The sequence below is a fragment of the Cyrtonyx montezumae genome, unplaced genomic scaffold, assembly GCF_038088225.1.
Source record: "Cyrtonyx montezumae isolate F1298 unplaced genomic scaffold, pur_monq_1.0 scaffold_4, whole genome shotgun sequence".
Classification (NCBI taxonomy): domain Eukaryota; kingdom Metazoa; phylum Chordata; class Aves; order Galliformes; family Odontophoridae; genus Cyrtonyx; species Cyrtonyx montezumae.
In genome coordinates, this window is record NW_027072045.1 from 9,885,601 (window position 1) to 9,905,950 (window position 20,350).

Sequence of the window (20,350 nt, forward strand, 5' to 3'; positions counted from 1 at the left end):
CTGGAATTCTGAGCCTTATTTCTCTTTGCAGAAAGTGGCATTTCCCTTACTCCCTCTTTTTCAGCCTCACTCAATTGATCCAGTGGTTATTCAGCACTCATAACGCTACTGCTGTTTTTAACCACTGCCATGAACATTGTGGTGTTAGCCTTAGGAGACTTTGCTTGATGTTTTCACCATTAATTTAAAACTATTTCAAATAATGCTAAAGGTAACTGTTCTGCTTTTCTCATAGTTAACATCAGGTGGAAGACCACATTATTATGTTTCTTATAGAAGGAATGCATTTACACCAATAAAGCTGCCAAAGTACTCCTTGCCCAAGGTAAGTTGTTGCTGGAATGCCCATATGTACCTACAGATTTTCTATTTGTTCAGAAGTAATTGAAACCAGTACAAGTAACAGCAAGATGACATGCAGTGAGTGAAAGCATCAGTGATTAAGGGAACATTTGCAAGCAAAAAAAGGCTCAGATTCACCACTTTGCCTAGTCAAGAACATCAGCATGAAATACAGCCTATGTCAGTTATAATTTCTTCATGGTTCATTGACAAAATTTTGGAGGAATTCCTTTTTCCCTCTTCTTTTTCCCCCTTCATCTTTCTTTCTTTTTCTCCCTTTTCCCCTCTCTAGGGGATGGGGGAGGGATGAGGATGTAAAATACCCTGTGATACATTATTAGTTGTGTTGTTGGATTTTTTTGTGGGGTTTTGTTGTTGTTGTTGTTTTTGCCTCATTAGCAGATTTTAATGGGAATCAAGAAAAGGGATGGCTTTGTGTGTCTGCTCCATATCCTCTCTAATTAAGAACAATGGTGAATTAGCACTGGAGCTTGAAAGGCTATTGCTGCCTTCAGAAGCTGGATTTTTTAAAAAGACTATTATAAAATGCTGGTTCCATTTTGGAGAAATCACCTTTTTGCAGCTGGAGTCCTGACAGCTTCTAAACAGGGACAAATACAAATATTTGTCTTTTTAAAAACTCTTTTCATTCTTTCTATAGGCTGGTTTAAATGAAATCTTAAGCTCAAAATTAGCAGATGATCTCATTAACTGTTTGTGAAGTCTAGCATCTGAAGAAAAATGACAATCCCTGGTTAATTTTTGGAATGCAAAAAGGGAATAAAGAAAATGCACAGTCAGCTTGTTCCTGGAAGTTGAAAGTACATCACTATTTGTAAACAGAAATATTCAAGGGGATAATTTGGCTGTTGTCACAGCTGGCTGTCTTTGATTCCTCACTCCAGCAGACCTGTTTAAAGTGGATTGACTGGGTCACCTTCATCATAACCAGACAGCAGCTTAAACCCACATTTTCAGTGCCGTACTTTGTGTGCTCCGCTGTTGTGCTTTACTTGAATCACCTGAAAACCCAGACTTCTAGGATTCAGGGGACCCTACCAGAAGCCATGAAAACTGTGATTTCTTTTTTGCTGTGACATAAGAGAACTGTCTATGAAATGTGACTTCAGTTAATGTTTCTGCCAAGGAGAAATACTTTTTTCTTTTATTTCCTTTTTTTTCCTTTTTTTTTTTTCTGCTAGAAGATGCACAGATTTGGGAATGGAATTCACAGTATACTTCTTTCTACAGTCTCAGACAAACTTGGGATTTTTTGTGAGACCTGAAACTGACACAAAATCTTCAGGCATGTTTTAAGATATTACTCTAAGCTTAGTTTGAAACTTCGTGTGCAAGTGGGAAGGAATTACTCTGTCAATTCAGTTGCATTTTAAAACAGTGCAATATCAAGTAGTCCTTAGCAAATGAATTGAATTTTTATGATGGGTACTGTAATACCCAAATTAAAATTATTTGGGATTCCTACTGTCTGTAGGAAAATTGCTTGCTTTGAGCTGGTTGCCTGTCTTTTTCATACGCTTCTTTCTCCAGGTGTCTAACTCACTAAGAATTCTGGAGAACCAAGGAAAATACACTGTGATTAAATTCCTATGTGTTCTCAGAGAATAGGAATAGGAACATTACGTTTGTGCTATTTGACCCAAGGATAAAAGCAGATGTTTAAGGATATAAGATGCTTTGTCAGAAACTGGGAATGTCTTCAAAGACAGAAAAGCTCTGTTTGGCTTGGAGGGCGCTACAGAGGATCTGTGGTTGTCTGGAAGTTTGCTATCAAAGCAAGATAGCTGCTTTTATTAAAAATGCACAAAGTGTTATATTATTCAAAGGCATTGAAACAAACAGCTTCTTTTATGCCTAAATTCTCTTTTATCTCCTTCAGCTAAGAAAGTGGGGCCACGTATGGTAAACACTACTAAGTCTCTACTGGAATTGAAGATAGAAATGTCAAGCTTTTTGTCTCTGCATGTTGCTCCTAATCTGGAGGGATGTGTAGGCAGGCCACTTTGGCAGGTGATACTGTTGTTCAGGCAGGAATGTCCTATAGTAAATCAAATCTAAAATTTTCTTGCTGTTGTAATTTATATTCTGGTAACCAGTTCTATAAGAAGCCTGAATGAACCTGAAACTCCAGTACAAGAATACATTTAACTTGTGCATAAGGTTTTGGTAACCCTTTGAATAGTATTTATTGAAATCTGTTAATTTCTGCAGTGAGGTTGGTCTCTGTCATAGTCTGTCAATTGTGATAATCACCTTGAATGTATAGAAACAGTGCTCAAACTCACAGAATTTTAGACCAATCCACTGAGCAGACGTGTCTGAATACAGAATCAAGTCAAGCAGTTTCTTTTTAAAAAAGACTTGTCCTTAATCTAGTGCTGGACTGCATACTGATGGGATAGGTGTTTGTAGTACATAAACCAGAAAACCACAAAGAAGTCCTGAATTGCAGACCTTTAAAAGAACTGACAAATGAAATAACTGACAGGATAAAACAGGCATTACACAACCTACACATCCCTGCTAATTAAATTGCCAGAAAGAAAAGTTCCCTGACCAAGTGCAAAAAGGGCAACTGAAGCATGTTCAGTGATTCAAAGAGCCTTGGCCTTCCATCATTTGAGTAGATTGATCAGATGCCTGATTAAAGGCATGCACAAAATCAAGCTCTTACTTTGTCTTTGGATAGTCAAAAAGGGCAGATAATAAAACTGCATATTAATATACCTCCACTGTGTGCTGAAACACAGAGAGGACTGTTCAGGTGCACGTATGAAGATGCATCGGGTGTTTCTGAATGTGGCAGTGGCTGTATGAGAAAGGTACCTTGCTCCACTTTCTTTCCCCCTTTCTGCAGAGAGACAAAAAGTGGTGTTGCTTGGAGTAGTCGAAGATGCAGTGAAATACTTGTTCCATTGTCAAGATGAAGTCTGACTTTTTTACTCTTCCTTCTCTCAAATACACTATGAAAAGAAGAAGAATGAGATGTGAATGTATTGTTAGTATGCTAATTTTCTTTTTTTTTTTTTTTAACTTTTACTGATGTGAAAACTAACAAATTCCTAATGTTGTTCGAAGACAGGTTGGGTTCCCATGTACCGAGTCCCTTCTGTTAAGCCATCACATTATACTAGAATCTACTGATGGCCAGAAGAAGTACAGTTGACTGATCCACAGAAGCAAACAGTTGGAACATTTTTTTCTCTTTACATACACTATGTATATTATGCCATTTCTTTATCAGTCAGTGATTATCTAGGCTTAAATTCCTTGAGCCTCTCTGTGAGATCAGACTTTCATCTTATAGTGTGTTCTGATCAAAGCTCAGGAAGAATGTAGTGAATGAATTAACTCATTTGCTTCTTAAACATATGTGCAATTGCTTTTAATTTTCCCTGATGTTGATCAGAATATCTTTTTACCTTTAAGTAGAGAAAGATATGTCCATGTGTATGAACACATATTCGGATGATGGAAGATGAAATTACAGCTGTGCCATCTGAAACTGCCTGAAGCACATTGTGATTGTCTACTCATGTAGCTCTATTGGCAGATTGACTATGATGATGGTGTGAAATGAGGAACCTCTGACAAACAACTGCGGCAGTTACTTGTACCACTACAGCTGGAGCTGGGAAAGAGTATCTGTTCACAACCCCAGTTAATCACAGCCAATGGGACTTATATTACATTTCTGGTTACCTCAGAATTTAACCCACCCATTTGTTCCTCCACAAAACTAACCCATCTTCTGGGATACATTTTACTTCAGAACAAAAAAGCAGGTAAACCAGGTGAACATTCATCTGCACAGATCTGGATCTGAACGAACAGCCATCTTTTCTGAATCTTGACTTCACAGTGAATCCAGTTTAAAATTTATAAATCAGATTTCTTCACTCCGTTATTTTTTCATCTTTATATTATAAGGCTCCATATGTAATTATTAATTTTCCCCTACAAATCAGCAAGAAAGTAAATTGTCAAAGAATGTTATTAACAGAGGAAGAAGTAGCATCAACTTATAAAGAATGTATTTTCTGATAGTGTCCCAGTTTTGCATTTACATAGAAAGCTTTGGCTGGGATCTGTAGATGCAAAGTAACTGAGGGATAACTGCCCAAAGCATAGAGCTGAGTCTTTGGGGAATCACCTAGTGCTAAGAAATCTGCATTTATTGTCCCATCTCCATGGATTTGTAAGGCACTGAGAGGAACTCAGGCTTCCTGTACCAGGCAGATAGAGCTTAGGAATTTCATTATAACTATCTCTTTCTCAATGGCTTTTTCCACTGGATAATTTCTCCAGGCATTGAAAAAGAAGTTCAGATTTAAGGGCTTGGTTTTTTGTTGTTGTTTTATTGTTTGTTGGTTTGTTTGTTTTTTGTTTTGTTTTTAAATTATGGACTCCATTTCATTGCTTCCTGCCTTCTGTAACACAGAACAAATAAAGATAAATAAAACATCACTCATAACAGGTGGTCTAACTACAGTTTTTCTTTTTGTCCAGTGAGAATTAGGGTTGTCTCTCTGTCATACTGCTGGAGGGGTGTTTATCACAGTGGTCCAGGGCCTTGACCTCTAGGTGACACAGTCATTAGTAATAATAAGCAACAGCAACACTGGCTGCCAATTAGATCTTCCATCAGTTCACAAGCATAGTTGGTTTCTGAGAGCTAGGAGGCAAGAGGCAAGAATAAGACACTCTTGATGTTTTTTCTTTGCTATTTTTTTTTCTTAAAAAAAAAATAAAGTGTTATTAATGTCTGTAATTCCACACTCACAAGTAGTATTACTCAAGCACAAAAAAAATAAAGCTAACAAAACTATCACCTCCCCTCCCCCAAGCCAAGTACTCATTAAAATTTTGGTAGAGGAAACAAAGTGATGCTGTATAACACTCTATTTGCAGTGTAAATGTTCAATTAACACCTCATCAGTTAATTACAGCTTTGAAAACTGGCAGTAGAGACCTGCTGTAAAATATTCCTGGATGGAATTCTCTGCTTACAGAGATGTTGTCTACTGTTTTCTATTAAACTCAGGTCTAAAATATATTCTTTGCTCCTCCACAGTTACTGTGATGCCCTTGGAAATGACAGAGCAGAGCTCCCTCTTGTAACATGCATTTGTTTTCTTTCCCCAGGACATGCATGTTATCAGCACAGATGAGAGTCAGGTGTTTGCAGCTGTTCAAGAGTGGAACCAGAACGACACATACAATCTGTACATCTCTGACACCCGAGGGGTGTACTTCACCTTGGCACTGGAAAATGTCAAGAGTAGTCAAGGTCTGGATGGGAATGTGATGATTGACCTCTATGAGGTATGTCATGACCCTAAATCTCTTATTCTTAGCTAAAAACTCTCGTGACACACAATTCCATTGTGTTCTTACACATCAGTCTCATAGAATGCATGTAAATAGCAGAGCTAAAGCTAAACATGTTTTTATCCTTCTTTGAATCAAGGATCTCAGTGCAGGCAGAGGAGGTTCAAGCCAGACTGCACAGGTGTTGAAACTAGTCCCAGCCTAGTAGTATGAAGAGAGTCACTGCTGTACTCTCCAGTAGGTTCTCAGGTGAGGAATGTCTATGTAGAAAGATATGCATTGGAAGAAGTAGCAATATAGTTCATTATGTTCTTACAAGAAACTTTCTCAGCCAACATCCTGCTGACACAAGTGAACTAAGCCTCAGACCTGCATTGTTCCAGCCTTTGGTTCAGAAGGCTCCCAGCTCTGTGAATAGCATCGTTCTGCAATTCTGCCATTTTCATTGCATTCCTCAAAGCTTAAACTCTTGTGATAGAAGGAATTAGAGACCATAGTTTTCAGCTATCTTTGTTACCTTCTGCTGTTGGATTTCTTCTGGGAACTGAATTTTAGAGTCACTCTTGAGCTATTCTGTAAACATGTATACTCTCCTACTTCCTGTTGATGTTTCCTTTATCCTGGTCCTTTTTCTAGCCAGTACATTCTGTCTAAGCTCACCTGTAAGAAGGCCAGTTTACACTGCCTTCTGTGACAAGTGATCCTGAGAATAGGGCTTGTAACATGCCCTTGTACTTCTCTTGGCCTGTCACCAGCCTTACTTCTGGATACAGCTAAATAGAAATTCAGTCCTCAGTTACTAATTTTGGGGTTTGCTTTAGAACAAGGGCCATGAATTCATTCTGAGTTCCTTTGAAAATCCAAATACTCCCTGTATTTCCCATCACTAAATACTAGCTCTATGGAATAGTTTGCCTTCAGCTGTCCTTTACTTGGAAACCATCTTGAATTGTTAAGACAGAGCCCAAGCATTGTACATAAATTCAGATGAATTTTAGGAGGATGGGCACTGTCATTTTGTAGTCATTTGGACTTTTTTACTGTTAATATCTTTGCAATGCTGGCAGCACATGGAAAGGCTGTTAACTCTTATTACTGTCAGATCAGAAGTGGTTTCACTGCATTATGTAAAAGTGTCCTACATCCCAGTGGAGGAAGAAAAGCCTTTGTTTTGTTATATTAGGCTGACATTACACAGTAACCTGGATTGAAACTGATGAAATCTGACTTGTAGCATATCTGTTGATTATCTAGATAGAAAGAATATTGACTGACACTGAACCTGGCATAAAACTTCCTTTCAATTTGATGTTCTAGCTGGAAAGGAACAGAAAGCCATCCAGCATGATTCTTCCAGCAGAATTATTGCAAGTGATGAGTGCTTCAGGGGTACATGGAGATGAAGATCAGATAAGAAAAAAAATCCATAGATAAATTAACAGGAAGTGAAGAAATTGCAAAATGAATCCTTCTTTAGTGACAGCAGTATATTTGGAAAAGCAAGATTACTTGAGAAGATGCCAGAAAAATGCCTGTTAAATGTGCACGTCTGTATTCTTATGATTAACAGGTATAAAAAAAATGAGTTCATCTGGTTTGCATTGTGGTGGAAGTGTTTCTGTATGCACTTTCCTAATGTGGTTCTAGATCAGTAGTAAATCTTTTCAGTTCTGCTCAATGGGAAATTATGTTGGACATGAAGAGAAAATAGTTCTTCCCTTATGCCTCACTGTGCTCCTGGAGGAATGCTCCCAGGAGACTTTCACTGGGAGACAATTATTTCAGGGTGTTGGCTTTTCTGCTGTACATTGTAGGGGATCTGGAAACCACTACCGCTGGGACACTAATTCTCTTTCTACATATTGGACTGTGTTGGCTATGAGAATGATCTTCTATCACTTTCTAGTACAGGTGCATTGATAGGGCACTGGTCTGCAATTCCAAGGGTACTGGCCTAGAGATCATACACTAGAAGAGGAAAAGAGTGGGATTTGCTGAACAACGTGTACTTTTTCTAATTCACGCACCTCTCCAGATGATCTGGTATTGCTCTGCTTGGCTTGCTAACTAGAATGCTCTGCAGCAAGATAACCCTGCCTGTAAGAATCTATTCCAGATGGATAATAGTTGGCCTCTTTGGGTCATCAAGATGGGTTCCAAGTAGAGGACAACTGAAGGCAAACTATTTTATTTGACCAGTGGCTGAAGACAGAATGGCAGTCATTAGCAGAAGGGGTTGCTGGGACTGTGATAAGGTATGCCTGTACAGCATACATCCACGACTTAATTTTTCTTTATTATCAGTGTGTTTCAAAAAGGAACTGAATGTTTCAAGTATGAAGTGGGTGAGTGAAGGATGTGTTTTGAGTGCCTTATATGAAACTTTCACTAAATGTGTAGGCAGCATTTATATCTACATACAGTGCTTGTGAGGGAGGAGGGCTTACCTACAAAGCTTGAGAAGGCAGATGCAGTGCTTATTTTTCTGAACACTACTGATCATGCCCTTGCTTGCATAGCTCTATCTCTTTTATGACTGCTTGGACTGATCATAGTGTGTGCCATGGATGCAGAAACATATATACTCTGTGCAGTTGTTTCTTAGTCCCAGGTTGGTAGCATAATTTACCCTTTGCTTTCTCTGGAAAGCATTTAGAGTTTCAGCCTAGGACTAGAATCATAAAAAGAAACATTCATAGGATTTTGGAACACATTTATCACCTGATGTGTAAAATGCTTTTTAATCATTTATAGCCAGCATTTCACAGAGGCTCTAATACAACTATTTCAGGACAACAACAAAGTAAAGTACAGACAGAGCTATAGGCACTGACCTCTGATACGAAAGCCAGAATGACATTATTTTTCCAACCCTGGCTATTCATACAGTTTCACTGGGAGAGAAATAAACCTCATCAGGGTGCCTTTGTACCACAGAAAAAGAAAACTTGAATACTTCATGCATCAAAACAATCCAGATCAAACATGGAAAATATTACCTTTTTTGTACTTTTATCAACAATAAATAACTAAATTACTTAATTTAAAGATTTAAAAGACTTTATTTCCCATTAAAGCAAATCATATCTTAAGTTTTTAAGTAACATAAAATTCAGTCTCGTTATTCAAGGAAGAAAGTACTATTCAGAATCAATAAGTACAGCAAGGTACTGTGCCAATATACTGTACAGTAGCAGTCCCATGGCATGTGACTAGAAGTGCAGTAAGGTCCTATTGACTGGGAGTAGTAGCATCCAAATATAGCCATGTAATTAAATCAGTTGAGCTGGAACAAATTCTGAATTTGCTGAGTAACCATTTGCCACATGATGCTATTTATATAATAATGTCTGTCAGCAAAAGGGCTTGATTGATGGTTCTGTGCACCGCTTTTGCAACAGAAGAGATGAAGTGTATGATTGAACAGATTTGATGAAAAACATGAAGTTTCTCCTCACCTTCTCCCAGTTTCCTTTCACTTTTCATTGTAACACTCAGATTACAGAACAACAGGCTAACAAATTCATTCTCAAGCAGCAGTAGCTATTGGGCTATTGATTTTCAGTGTGCTAAGAAGATGGGAACATTCTGCAATGTGAGTTGTGGTTTGAGGTTGACTTTTTTTCTTCCTACTAAGGCACTCTGCTCAATTCCAATTTGAGTATGTCAGCGTAGCATCTTTCCAAAATCATCCTGCAGACCTATGGAATAAAACATTTGGATAAAATGCTGGATGGGGTAAAAAGATGAGGATCTACTAGTTCTATAACTAGCACTCTGTGAGGCTTTTCTTCAGACACTGGTGCTTCAGTTTCTTCCAAAAACAAAGCTGGAATAAAAGATCCCATACACCCCACGTTACCTTGTTGAAACGCTGATAATTATGGAGTCCTTAGTTAAAATGTCTTAAGCAGACTGTATGAGAGCACAAGCACTAACCAGTGAATATGTGTGTGTGTTGTCATTTTCTCTGCAAGGTCAAAATTGCTTCTGTTTCCTGCCCCTGCTTGCAGGAGAGAAATAATTGCCCTGTGCATATTTCAGCTTTCAGGGGAGATGATGTCTGCCCAGTTGAAAGATTGTCATTTTACAGTTAACACTATTGAAACCTTATCATGGTCTCATGCTGCTTCTGAAATATAAGCTTTTTCTTCCACTTGCACTTCTTCACATGTGATGAACATGTGTCCTCAGCCCTTCAATGGGCCTTATTCTGATGCTCCTTGGCATTTCTTGCTTTGACATCTACCACACTGATGCAACCACAAAATCTCTGTTGGGTTTAACAGGGCTTGAAAGTCACATACAGAGAACCTGCATGGGCGTAATCTATTTTTCAGCCATGTCAATTTTTCCTAGGTAGCAGGGATAAAGGGAATGTTCTTGGCCAACAAGAAGATTGACAACCAAGTGAAAACTTTCATCACCTACAATAAAGGGAGAGACTGGAATCTGTTGCAGGCTCCGGACACTGATCTGAAAGGAAACCCTGTTCACTGTCTCCTAGTAAGTACCTGGGGGGATTTGAGGGGTACTAACAACCCAGAACAATCTTTTCCTGCCAGGTAACACAAGGGGAGGGCCTCACACCTCATGTAGTGTAACTCATGGAAGGAATGCTGTGTTTTAAAAGAGCAGTATATCAGACTTGGTCCAACAGATAATATAACAAGAGTTGGCATTGTAATTTAATTTAGTTTAATTTAATTTCTGGAACAAAATGGATCATTGTAGATCTGCTTCCTTCTGCACAACTGATTGTCTCCTCTTAGTGCATGAACCTGGATGCTGTTTCTGAGCAGTTGGTTCTCTGGACACTAGATGGGGGGAGTGAGCTATTGTACTTTGCGACTTCCATGAGCCCTGACTACTTGAGACAGGCTCAAATAGAAAGAGAACTGATTTTTTTTCAGGCCGTCCTGTTGGCACTCTATTTGTGTTGTTTTCATTTTGAGATAAAAAGTTAGAATTGACGTATTCGTGCAAATATACATTGAGTATATCTGTTATACTTATTGTTATTTATCAACATATATATAAATCTTTCAATCTTTTGTTATATGCAGAGGGTTTCTAAAATTAAAATTGATACAGTGTGTGAATAGAATTTGAGCTATCAAATCGGATAGCTTAGCATGATCTCCACATGTTTTTCAGCTCGTGCCAGCTATGTAATAATGCTCAGAACTGCAACCTTTGAGATTTTCAAGAGCTTTTATGTTAAAACAATTCTAACGTGGTTCCAGGGTCACTACTTAGACTGCTCTTCTTCCTTTTATCCTCTACCTGCATGTTGCTTTCCATCAGAAGAAAAAAAGTTGTGTTTCTCATGTTGAGGCTGTAAGTTAAAATCCAAATCAGCTTTACATTTTGTTTATTGTGGTATGTAGCTGAATACTGAGCCAATCTTTGAATTGAAACCTATACATTATTGCTGTAACTAACCTGATATTTGAAGCTGTTTAAATAATTGATTTTTATTTTTATTTTATTTTTATGGAGCCAAAATTCAAGCCTTTAATTTTCTCTCCAATTTGTAGCAAAATTAATAGTATGGACTGGTGGCCAAGAATCCAAGTTATCTCAGAATGTTACTAAACTTGTTTGGGTTTATTTTTTTCTTCCAGCTTTTTAATAATTGTGTCCAAGGGCATTTTTAAATTAAATCTTTGAGTGAGATGAAAACTGAAAAGATGGCATTCGCTGAACTGTGTAGACACAAAACAATTTAATTTTTGCAAGGGAGTATGTATGTGTAGAAACCCTTGTCTTTTAAATAGATTGTAACTTAGTTTTAACTGAAATGAACATATTTGGTAAAATGCATTTGACTTTTTCAAATTATGAACAGTTTTGTCTGAATCCCAAGGTTTTCATAGTGATAGTGTAATATTTAGGGATCTGGAGGGACACAGGAGAAATAAAAATACATGCAGTCAACTCTACTTTTTTCCATACAGGGACAAATCCTCAGTGGGTATAAGATGTGAAATGTGTAGCTGTGGATTTGTTATTCCCAAAACAATCTCTCCCCTCTGATAAGGCCAGGGGATTGTTTACCCGTGTTTATTTTTTCTCTTCCCTTTAATTTCAGTTAGAAATAGACAAGAGATCTCCTTCATTATCTAGCCTGTTCTCCTTCATGCTTAGGTAGGCTTCCACAGGTTCCCACAGACTAGTGGAATGGTAGCAGAGTAGAATTATCAGCTGGAAGTAAAGGATCTCATGCTTTTGTCTTCTAAATTTGCAAGAAGGGTGATAGTTGAAATCTGAGTTAAGCAGACTTGTTGGGTCTTTTACAGGAATCGGATGTCTGCCTGCAGGAGAAAATGAGTAGGAAAAAAAATCAAAAACACAAAGTAAAACAACAATCCTGAAAGGGAGAGCTAAGCTGTTAAAAAACTCCTTTTAGCTTCACAGTTAATGTTGGGGAAAGACGAAGACAGAATATGGCATGGAAAAAATCAAGAAATTATAGAGAACTTTGGGAGGGATAAGGGAAATTTTTGAAGCCAAAGCACTGAGGAAGTTGTAAATGCCTGGAAATAAATCAGTAGTCCAGAAGGGCATTTTGCTCTGGAAAACAGTGGAGAAAATAAATTGTCTCCTGCTGAGGCAATTCTATTCCTTATCTGCATGACATAGTTACAACACTTAATTCACAAGCTTGTCTCACTTCTGTAGCCCCACTCTCTCTATACCTCTGCATCATCCACAGTTTCATTCCCTTGTATCAGCTGCTCCTTTTCCCTCCAGATATCTCTGTTCCTTGGCATGATCCTTCTTGATTATTATGGTGTAGCTAAGTGAATTCCTAATAGTGTCCTGTAAATCTGGCTTAGCTTCCATCATTACTCCAGGATAGATAGTAATGCTTTCACGCTGATGGCTTTCAGGATAATTATTCCTAGCTACAGCTTGTAACAAAGTGTTGACATACATCTCAGCTTCTGGCAGAATGAGATCTGCCCTTTCCCAGAGTTTCTGGATGGTCCCAGCCTGAGAGCAGAATGTTATCCTGTGTACATCTGTTCTTTATACCTCAGCATAAACTAAGGGAGTGTTAATGCAGAAATAAGTTATGCAGAAACTAAGTTGGCAGCTAAAGAGGTTAAGAGGGAATGTGATTGGAACACAGCTCAAGCCAGAAGGAGCTGTCCCTCTACTGACAATAAGCTCGAGGAGGTCATTTCAAAGCATGTCAAAGAATTTATTTGCATTTCTTTATGAGGTTGGTCTGAATAATGAGGATGGAAGAAAGCAATGAAATTCCCCCTAAGCTCAAAGTGTTATTTTTCTTGTTTCTACCACTTATTTTCTATCCTGAATACACTTAATCTTCATAAAATAACTGCCAAGATATTATATCCCAAAGATGCTGGTTTTGTTTGATACTTATCTCACGCTGTGAAGTAGTTAACTGAGGAGTCATTCTACCTTGCAAGTTATGGGAAACCGTCTAGGAGAGTTATTCAATTAACTTTCAAGTATGGTCTTGTGGTTAAAACACTGGGCTAAATCTCAGGAGAATCTTGATTCAATTTTTAGGCCCATCTCCAATTTTCTGTGTGACATTGAGTAAGTCATTTTTTTTCTCTGAGGCCTTTCTTCCTCAGACATTTGTTTATTCCATCCTTAATTTTGGTTGCCCTGTCTGTATGGATTATAAGGATTTCAGAACAAAGACCTATTTCTTGTAAGTGGGGAGACATTCACACCATCTGCTGCAGAATCATTTAAACATCTAAGTGAGGTGTTGTGAGTATCCCTTCTGGAAGTATTTTGTCTTTTAATTGCTCCTTGCAACTGCAGGTGTGCAAAGACTGTGACTACCTCTTGGTCTCTGGATAGTGTCTAGCATTATCCTTGTGTTATGGTACTTGGCCCCACTCCAGCCAGGGGCTCATAATACAGACATACAAGGAGTGCTTGCTTCTGTATGAAATGTGATGAGTAAGGTAAAGTCTTTTGGGCCTCTTTGCAAAATAGAATGGATTTTGGACATAAAAAGTGTTTGGCTGGAAAGGAAAAGTTGCTAATTGCACTGTAACTAGTTGTCACTGGAGTCTGCGTGGTACTGCACTCCAACCAGTAAGGGGCCATGCTTCTAGAAGCGCTCTTTCTCTCCTTAGATGATGCAACTTTTAATCTTGGTGAGCTGGATCTAGATGATTTTTAAGATTTTGTCCAACCAAAGCCATTCTGTGGTTCTATGTTCTGATTAATATTTGATGTGTATATTCCACTTCTATGTACTGTATGTGTGAAGTGCTAGAAATTTGAAAGAAAATTTCTGGTAACACAATAATCTGAGTCTAACAAGATGAAATCTCTGTCAGATCAGGGGGAATTGGCTGTGTTACTGCCATTAGCTATTGCCTTGAAAACGCTGAGGTGGACTTGGAGCATGTTAGATTTAAAAATATGTTCTGTATTTAGACTAGTAAGAGGGAAGAATTCATTCCCTCCTAATGCTTTCCCACTTCTGAACGTGCGTCAGCTCAATTTGGTCCCTGCTCCCTCCCCACGCCGCAGGCTGCTCCAGCAGCTGTCCTTGCAAGCTGTCACTTGGAGTTATCTTCTCAGTGCATTCCACTTGGCAGGCTGTGCTCCCTCCTGCACCACCCCACGTTCCTTTTTCCTGTCGCACATACATGAGAGATCCATCCATCCTTACCACTCCCATTCACCTTTGAAAAGAAAGAAAAGAAAAAAAAGAAAAAGAAACTTCTGCAAACTGCCCCTTGTGGTTGTCCTTATCCACAGGGTGGTATTCATTTTCTCCTACCTGGAGATGGGATATATCAGTGGTCTTCTTCCAGTGACTGCAGAGGAAGACCACAAAATGTATGAGGCTGGACACTTAGCATTTAGGTAACCAATGTAAGAGAGAGACCTGCCTTCTTGGGGCCTGAGGGGCTTTCTGCATAGCATCCTGCTTGTCTGAAAGCCATGCTAGCTGAAGCGTGTGTTTTGCTGCATTGGTTCCCCATACTGTCTGATGTCCCTCTCAATTTGCTGAGTTCACTTCAGCTTTTCTTGCCAGTATTTTTCCCTTTCCTTTCCCCTAGCCTGTTTCCTGAGGTTTGGAAGCAAAAAAAAAAAACCCTGAAAATAAAACCCAAGAGAAAGCAAAAATTAACAGTTTTTCAGAATTTACTTCAGTACAGGTTTGGAGAGATTATAATGGCAATTTTGGGAATCTGGTTGTTTGTCCTTCTTACCTTCTTGCTCAGCTGATTTATTCTGTACCATTCCTGTTTGATTTGAGTACCTGAGATACAAAATCAATAACAAATAGGTAAGGTTTGTATAGACATTCACATATTGAAATCTCAGAGGTCACTTCCAGATGGGGGGATGAAATATTTTATGAAACAACTTTTAAACTGACAGTTTCAAGTCCTGATAATTCTTCCTAGTGCAGTGCAAAACAGAGCCATATGTCAAAAGTATTCAGGGTCAAGAAATGGTCTGACAATGCCTGAATTAAGTTGTTTCTTATGACTTACAAGTGGTGACTCAGCACCACGCTGACAGGGTAATATTGCAGAGATAGCTTGAGCATTGCTGCTCGGTGAGTCACTTCAGCCTATCTGTAACCTTGCTTGATTCTCAAGGGAGCCAGGAGTTGGAGAAGCTAGGTAGCACTTACCATTACCTGCCCTTGTGGTTCTCATTGCATTCTTTGTGAGTACAGCCTCAAAGATCTCATTTTTTTGTGTGAGTTTCAGTCTAGAGAATCAGTTTCCCAGTAGGAAAGGATCACATTGGGAAAGGAGAGCAAAAGTCTCACAGGACAAGCAGAGCAGTGGCTGTGTCTTTCATAGGGAGACTTGATACAGTTGTTAGGAAACAGCATTTGACTGTCTTAATAGTAACTGTTGATATTCTATGCTCTACACAGCACAAAAGCCTGTAGAAATGGGAGCAAATGCTTCATGTTGTGTCTCCTTTTTCACTTTTCTCTCTCATTTCTCCATAGCCCTATTGCTCCCTCCATCTTCACCTGAAGGTCTCAGAGAATCCCTACACCTCAGGAAATATTGCCAGCAGAGACACTGCCCCCAGCATTATTGTAGCTTCAGGTATGAAACATTTAAAGAGTGCCTGTATTTAATGTGCAAACACTGAAAAAGTCCTGAATGTGTGATGGATACAGAGTGGCCTGTGAGGTCTCACACTACTAGGAGGGCAGGGTGTCAGACAGAAGTCTTCATGGACCTTCAATTTATCATCTGATTTTTTACAGAAGCTGGCTTTCAGGACTAAGGAGATCATATTTAACGTTATACTGCCAAAGCATTGCTACCCTGAAGCGTGTTTATCTGCAAAAATATAAGTTCTATTATTCCCATTTCAGAAACTAGCAGTCACTTTCCCGGACTCAAAACTGGTGCTGCAAAGATTAGAGAGCAGATGTTTGCAGAAAGCCAATTCAAAATGGGGAATTTCTTGTGTGTGCAGAGGTACATAGATCTGCAAACAATGTTGGGATTTTTATGAACATATTTTCTTCAAGCTAAATTTCTTTCCTTCATTTTTCCTCACAAAACTTAATGTCATATAATTACAAAAGACAAATGAATATGTTTAATTCCCTGATTTGTTAATTCTGCTGTTTCTTTAACTTTTCTTCACTAATTCATGTTCCGCTTACAGGTAATATAGGCCCTGAACTATCAGACAGTGACATCAGTATGTTTGTTTCTTCTGATGCTGGAAACACATGGAGACAGGTACATGACACCAAATCACAGGATTTAATAGTAATTGTAGGGAATCGTCAAAGAGACACATTCAAAATGTTGTTTCATTTTTGTTTCTTTTGATTCAAAGTAGCTTTTTGCAGATCTACACAAAAGGGAAGGCTTCCTTTTCCTCCTGAGAGGTACAGAAGTGCCCGAAGGAAAATAACGTGAATGTCATTATGCATCATATAACAGAAAATTATTTTTATAATTCTGTTCAGTTTGGCTTCAGTTTAACCCTGTAGCAGAAAGGATTATTTCTTTTCATCCATTATTATACTTTACCAAGAATTAACAGTTACAGTGTTTTGCTTCTCCCTCACTGTGCGTGGGGCTGGATGATGCTGTTAAATCAATTTCCTAATATATAGTGTAATCCCACCTGGTAACAAAGCATTGCTAGCCCGAAGCGTGTTTATCTGCAAAAATATAAGTTCTATTATTCCCATTTCATAGATGGGATATCATGTTACAGAAACTAGCAGTCACTTTCCCAGACTCAAAATTGGTGCTGCAAAAATTAGAGAGCAGATGTTTGCAGAAAGCCAATACAAAAAGAAAAAAAAAATCTGTTTAAATATTTGATATTCAAGGATTTTTTTTACAGTGTTTGAGCACTCTTTATTTCATCTCTACCTCACTTATGTGTGCTATGGCTAGATACATGCAGCACAATAAGTTCTTTAAACAGTTACCTCTAATCGAAAGGAGGAAAATTGTTGGTTCTTGCAAAAATTAGTGTTCCTAACTTTCTGCTAGCAGAGATACTTCTCAAGGACCTGGTGGGGGGTATGTGGGAGCAGGAGGGGAAATGTGTATATTACCTGTATGTAAAGGAAAATAGAAACTCTCTATACATGTTGCCTTACTCTATGTAGTGACTTCCGTAGTAAGTACTTACCCTCTTGCATGATCATATTTAAAGAACGGTGACATTTTCTTTATACCAAGGAAAATAAATCTAAATGTATGCTTCTTTTTCCAGATCTTTGAGGAAGAGCACAGTGTTCTGTACCTGGATCAAGGAGGAGTACTGGTTGCCATAAAACACACATCTCTGCCTATCAGACATCTCTGGTAATAACTCACTGTCCTAAATGTGATAGTCTGGTATTCTTCCTTTTGAATGCCAGGAATTAAGCATTCAGGCTACAGCCACAATTTTCTACAGAATTTCACTTCAGAAATTGGCAAATGTTAACTCAGGTAAAGCTAAGAAATCCTGGCAACTTCAGCTTAGATAGCTTCAACTTGGCCAGATCTTAGACACCATCAACATAATTCCTCATTGACTAAGACTTGGCTTCTTGATTTGGGTTTTTTATATAATTTGTAATTTGGATTATAGCTTTTGCCTCTTACTGAGTTGCATGAGTACTCTTAGTTTTCAAAATTATTGATGAAATTGTCTTCTGTGTGGCAGACAGCACTTTGAATAAGAATTTTGTTAAAGAGCATTATGGTTGTATAACCAATAAGAAAAAATTTTCTCTCCTAGTTAGCATCCTTGAATTTATGTGGTAGGTAGAATATAGTTTTGTGCTATTCTGCATGATATACTGGCACTGCAGTAAGAGTCATATCAGTATTTCCGGCACCCAGACCTACGTCATAAGAAGTAGCTCCAAGCTTTTGTTTAGACCCACCACAGGGAAAACTATTGGTTAGAAGATGCAAAGCTCTTGTGATCTGAAAATTTAACCTCCTTAAAATATCTTTGGTTAGGGACCAAATATTAAGTTGCTCAGAATTATTTGTGTATTTTAAATTAAATCATAGTTCTAGGCTACATTTGACCCTTTAAGCATCAGTCTCCAATGTGTCTTTATTAGTTTCTGCCACTTAAGTATTGGCCTTGGCTTAGCAGTATAATGCCAGAAAGTGTGATCAGTGCTCTGATTTATAATGCTGCCCCCAAAATTAGATATTCCAAGGGCTTAAAGTGCAATATTCAAGAACAGAATCGACCTTCTACTTCTTCATAGCAGGTGTAGTGTCCTCTCAAGTACAGTAGGAGAAATAGGAAAGAAGATATTAATTCTGCTTTCTCTCTCAGGTTAAGTTTTGATGAAGGGAAATCTTGGAGCAAGTACAGTTTCACATCACTCCCACTGTTTGTAGATGGAATTTTGGGGGAACCTGGAGAGGAAACTCTTATCATGACGTAAGTGAGCATGCCATGGTACTAATGTCAGTGGGAACAACACCATAATAACCCTATGAAGGTTGTTCACAGCAGAGTTTCTGGTTGGTGACCAAATCAAGTGCTAACTGAAGCCAGCAGTCTTCTGTTGCTAAATCATCAATGTTTATTTGTGATATTATTGAAGGAATGACAGTAGCATTCCTTGCAAGCTGCAAACACATTATCATTTAGCTTACCAGCATGACACTCAACTCCTCAAATTGAATGTGATTTAAAAAAGAGTTACTCTTGACAGATGAATATTTAAAAGCAAAAATGATGGAGTATTTTATAGCTGTGTTTTTGCTACTACTTTATATTTTTTAACTAAGAAACAGAAAAATGAAGACATTCTTTGTAAGAATGAATGACAAAATGTTGCCTGGAGGCTGACTCACGAAAAATTGTGATCAGTTTCAGTGTGGTATGCTGAGAACTGCATTGTGCATAAATCTAGATTCACTCTGCCAGAAGTTGTGACATTTTACCTGGTACCAGGTTTGTAAAAAGAAGAGGAAAGTTATTTTTCTGTCTATAAAAAAATGAACTGACCTGTTATAAACAAAATATCTGGCTTGGAAGCTAACCTGAGCTAAAAGAGATGTATGGAGAGCAGCACCTTCAGGTTCTGATTTTGCTTCTGGAAATGATTCCCCAAGCTCATAATTAAAGATAACAAAGTCTTGTAGGTATAACTATCCCCATCCCCGTATCAGGGCTTTTCTGGTCAGTTTGTGGAGTGGCACTACTGGGAGGATTATTTATCCACAGAATGAAAGCTATGTGCATTCTAGAAAGTTAGTAGGTATTTAGGAGTCTAAGTCTCACTTCCACTCTGTCAGTGAAGTGAAAACTATTAGGGCTGGGAATTCTATAGCAATTAACCTCTGCTGGAAATTTGTGGGTGACAGTATTTTTGTAACTGCAAGACTCCATCTGCTGTTATTTTTTACTGTATGCACTTTCTGCTGTACTCTGTAGAGTGTTTGGACATTTCAGCCACCGCTCGGAGTGGCAGCTGGTGAAAATTGACTACAAGTCTATTTTTGATCGGAGGTGCGCTGAGGAAGACTACTGGACTTGGCAACTCCACAGCCAGGTGAGAAGCAAGGAGACGGGGATCTGACCTGAGGCAACTGATGATCCTACAGTTAAAGATCAGCATCATCCACTGTCTTTTTCTGTTAGCCTTATGTATCTGATTGTCCTTTACTGGATGGATGTTTTGTTTTTTCCCTTAACATAGATGTATTGACTGCAGATTGCACCCTGTGAGCCCTGAAGGATGAACAGCTGTCTTTTGGCTTGTTCCATAACTAATGAGTAAGAGTCTGTGTTGTAAGAAGAGCAGAGGTTTGAGGCTCTGGGCAGGCAGTTAGCTAAGGCTCTTACCTTCCAGCAGAGGGATGCTGCAGCAGCAGAATTACTGCTGCTGAAATAAGCCTGAAATCCTTCTCGTTAAATTCCCATTCTCTTCTGTTCCTCTGTGTCCTCAGTACCAGAAGTTTTTTGTTCCTTCTAGTACTCTCACACTTGTTTCCCCAAGTTCTGCTTTCTCACCCTCATGTCTCATTCACTCGTTTTCATACTTGCTCTGCCTCTCTTGGCTGTGATACATCCACTGTGGAAATCGGACAATTTATTCACTGTTCTGTAGGGCCCCCTGTGTCCTGTCCCTGGCACATGTGATGCAGGGCTGCATAATTCCTGGAATCATCAC

The 20,350-nt window shown here is 38.6% G+C and overlaps 1 protein-coding gene across 1 annotated transcript in view; it reads left to right on the plus strand.

The window, feature by feature from the left end:
• The window catches only part of SORCS1 (sortilin related VPS10 domain containing receptor 1), a 269,239-nt gene that overhangs the window by 199,180 nt on the left and 49,709 nt on the right, over nucleotides 1–20,350 (plus strand). The window contains exons 8-15 of the mRNA XM_065746947.1: nucleotides 236–325; nucleotides 5,509–5,688; nucleotides 10,054–10,200; nucleotides 15,680–15,782; nucleotides 16,357–16,433; nucleotides 17,431–17,522; nucleotides 18,502–18,609; nucleotides 19,612–19,729. Coding sequence (XP_065603019.1) covers nucleotides 236–325; nucleotides 5,509–5,688; nucleotides 10,054–10,200; nucleotides 15,680–15,782; nucleotides 16,357–16,433; nucleotides 17,431–17,522; nucleotides 18,502–18,609; nucleotides 19,612–19,729 — 915 coding nt within the window. The remainder of the gene's footprint in view (nucleotides 1–235; nucleotides 326–5,508; nucleotides 5,689–10,053; nucleotides 10,201–15,679; nucleotides 15,783–16,356; nucleotides 16,434–17,430; nucleotides 17,523–18,501; nucleotides 18,610–19,611; nucleotides 19,730–20,350) is intronic.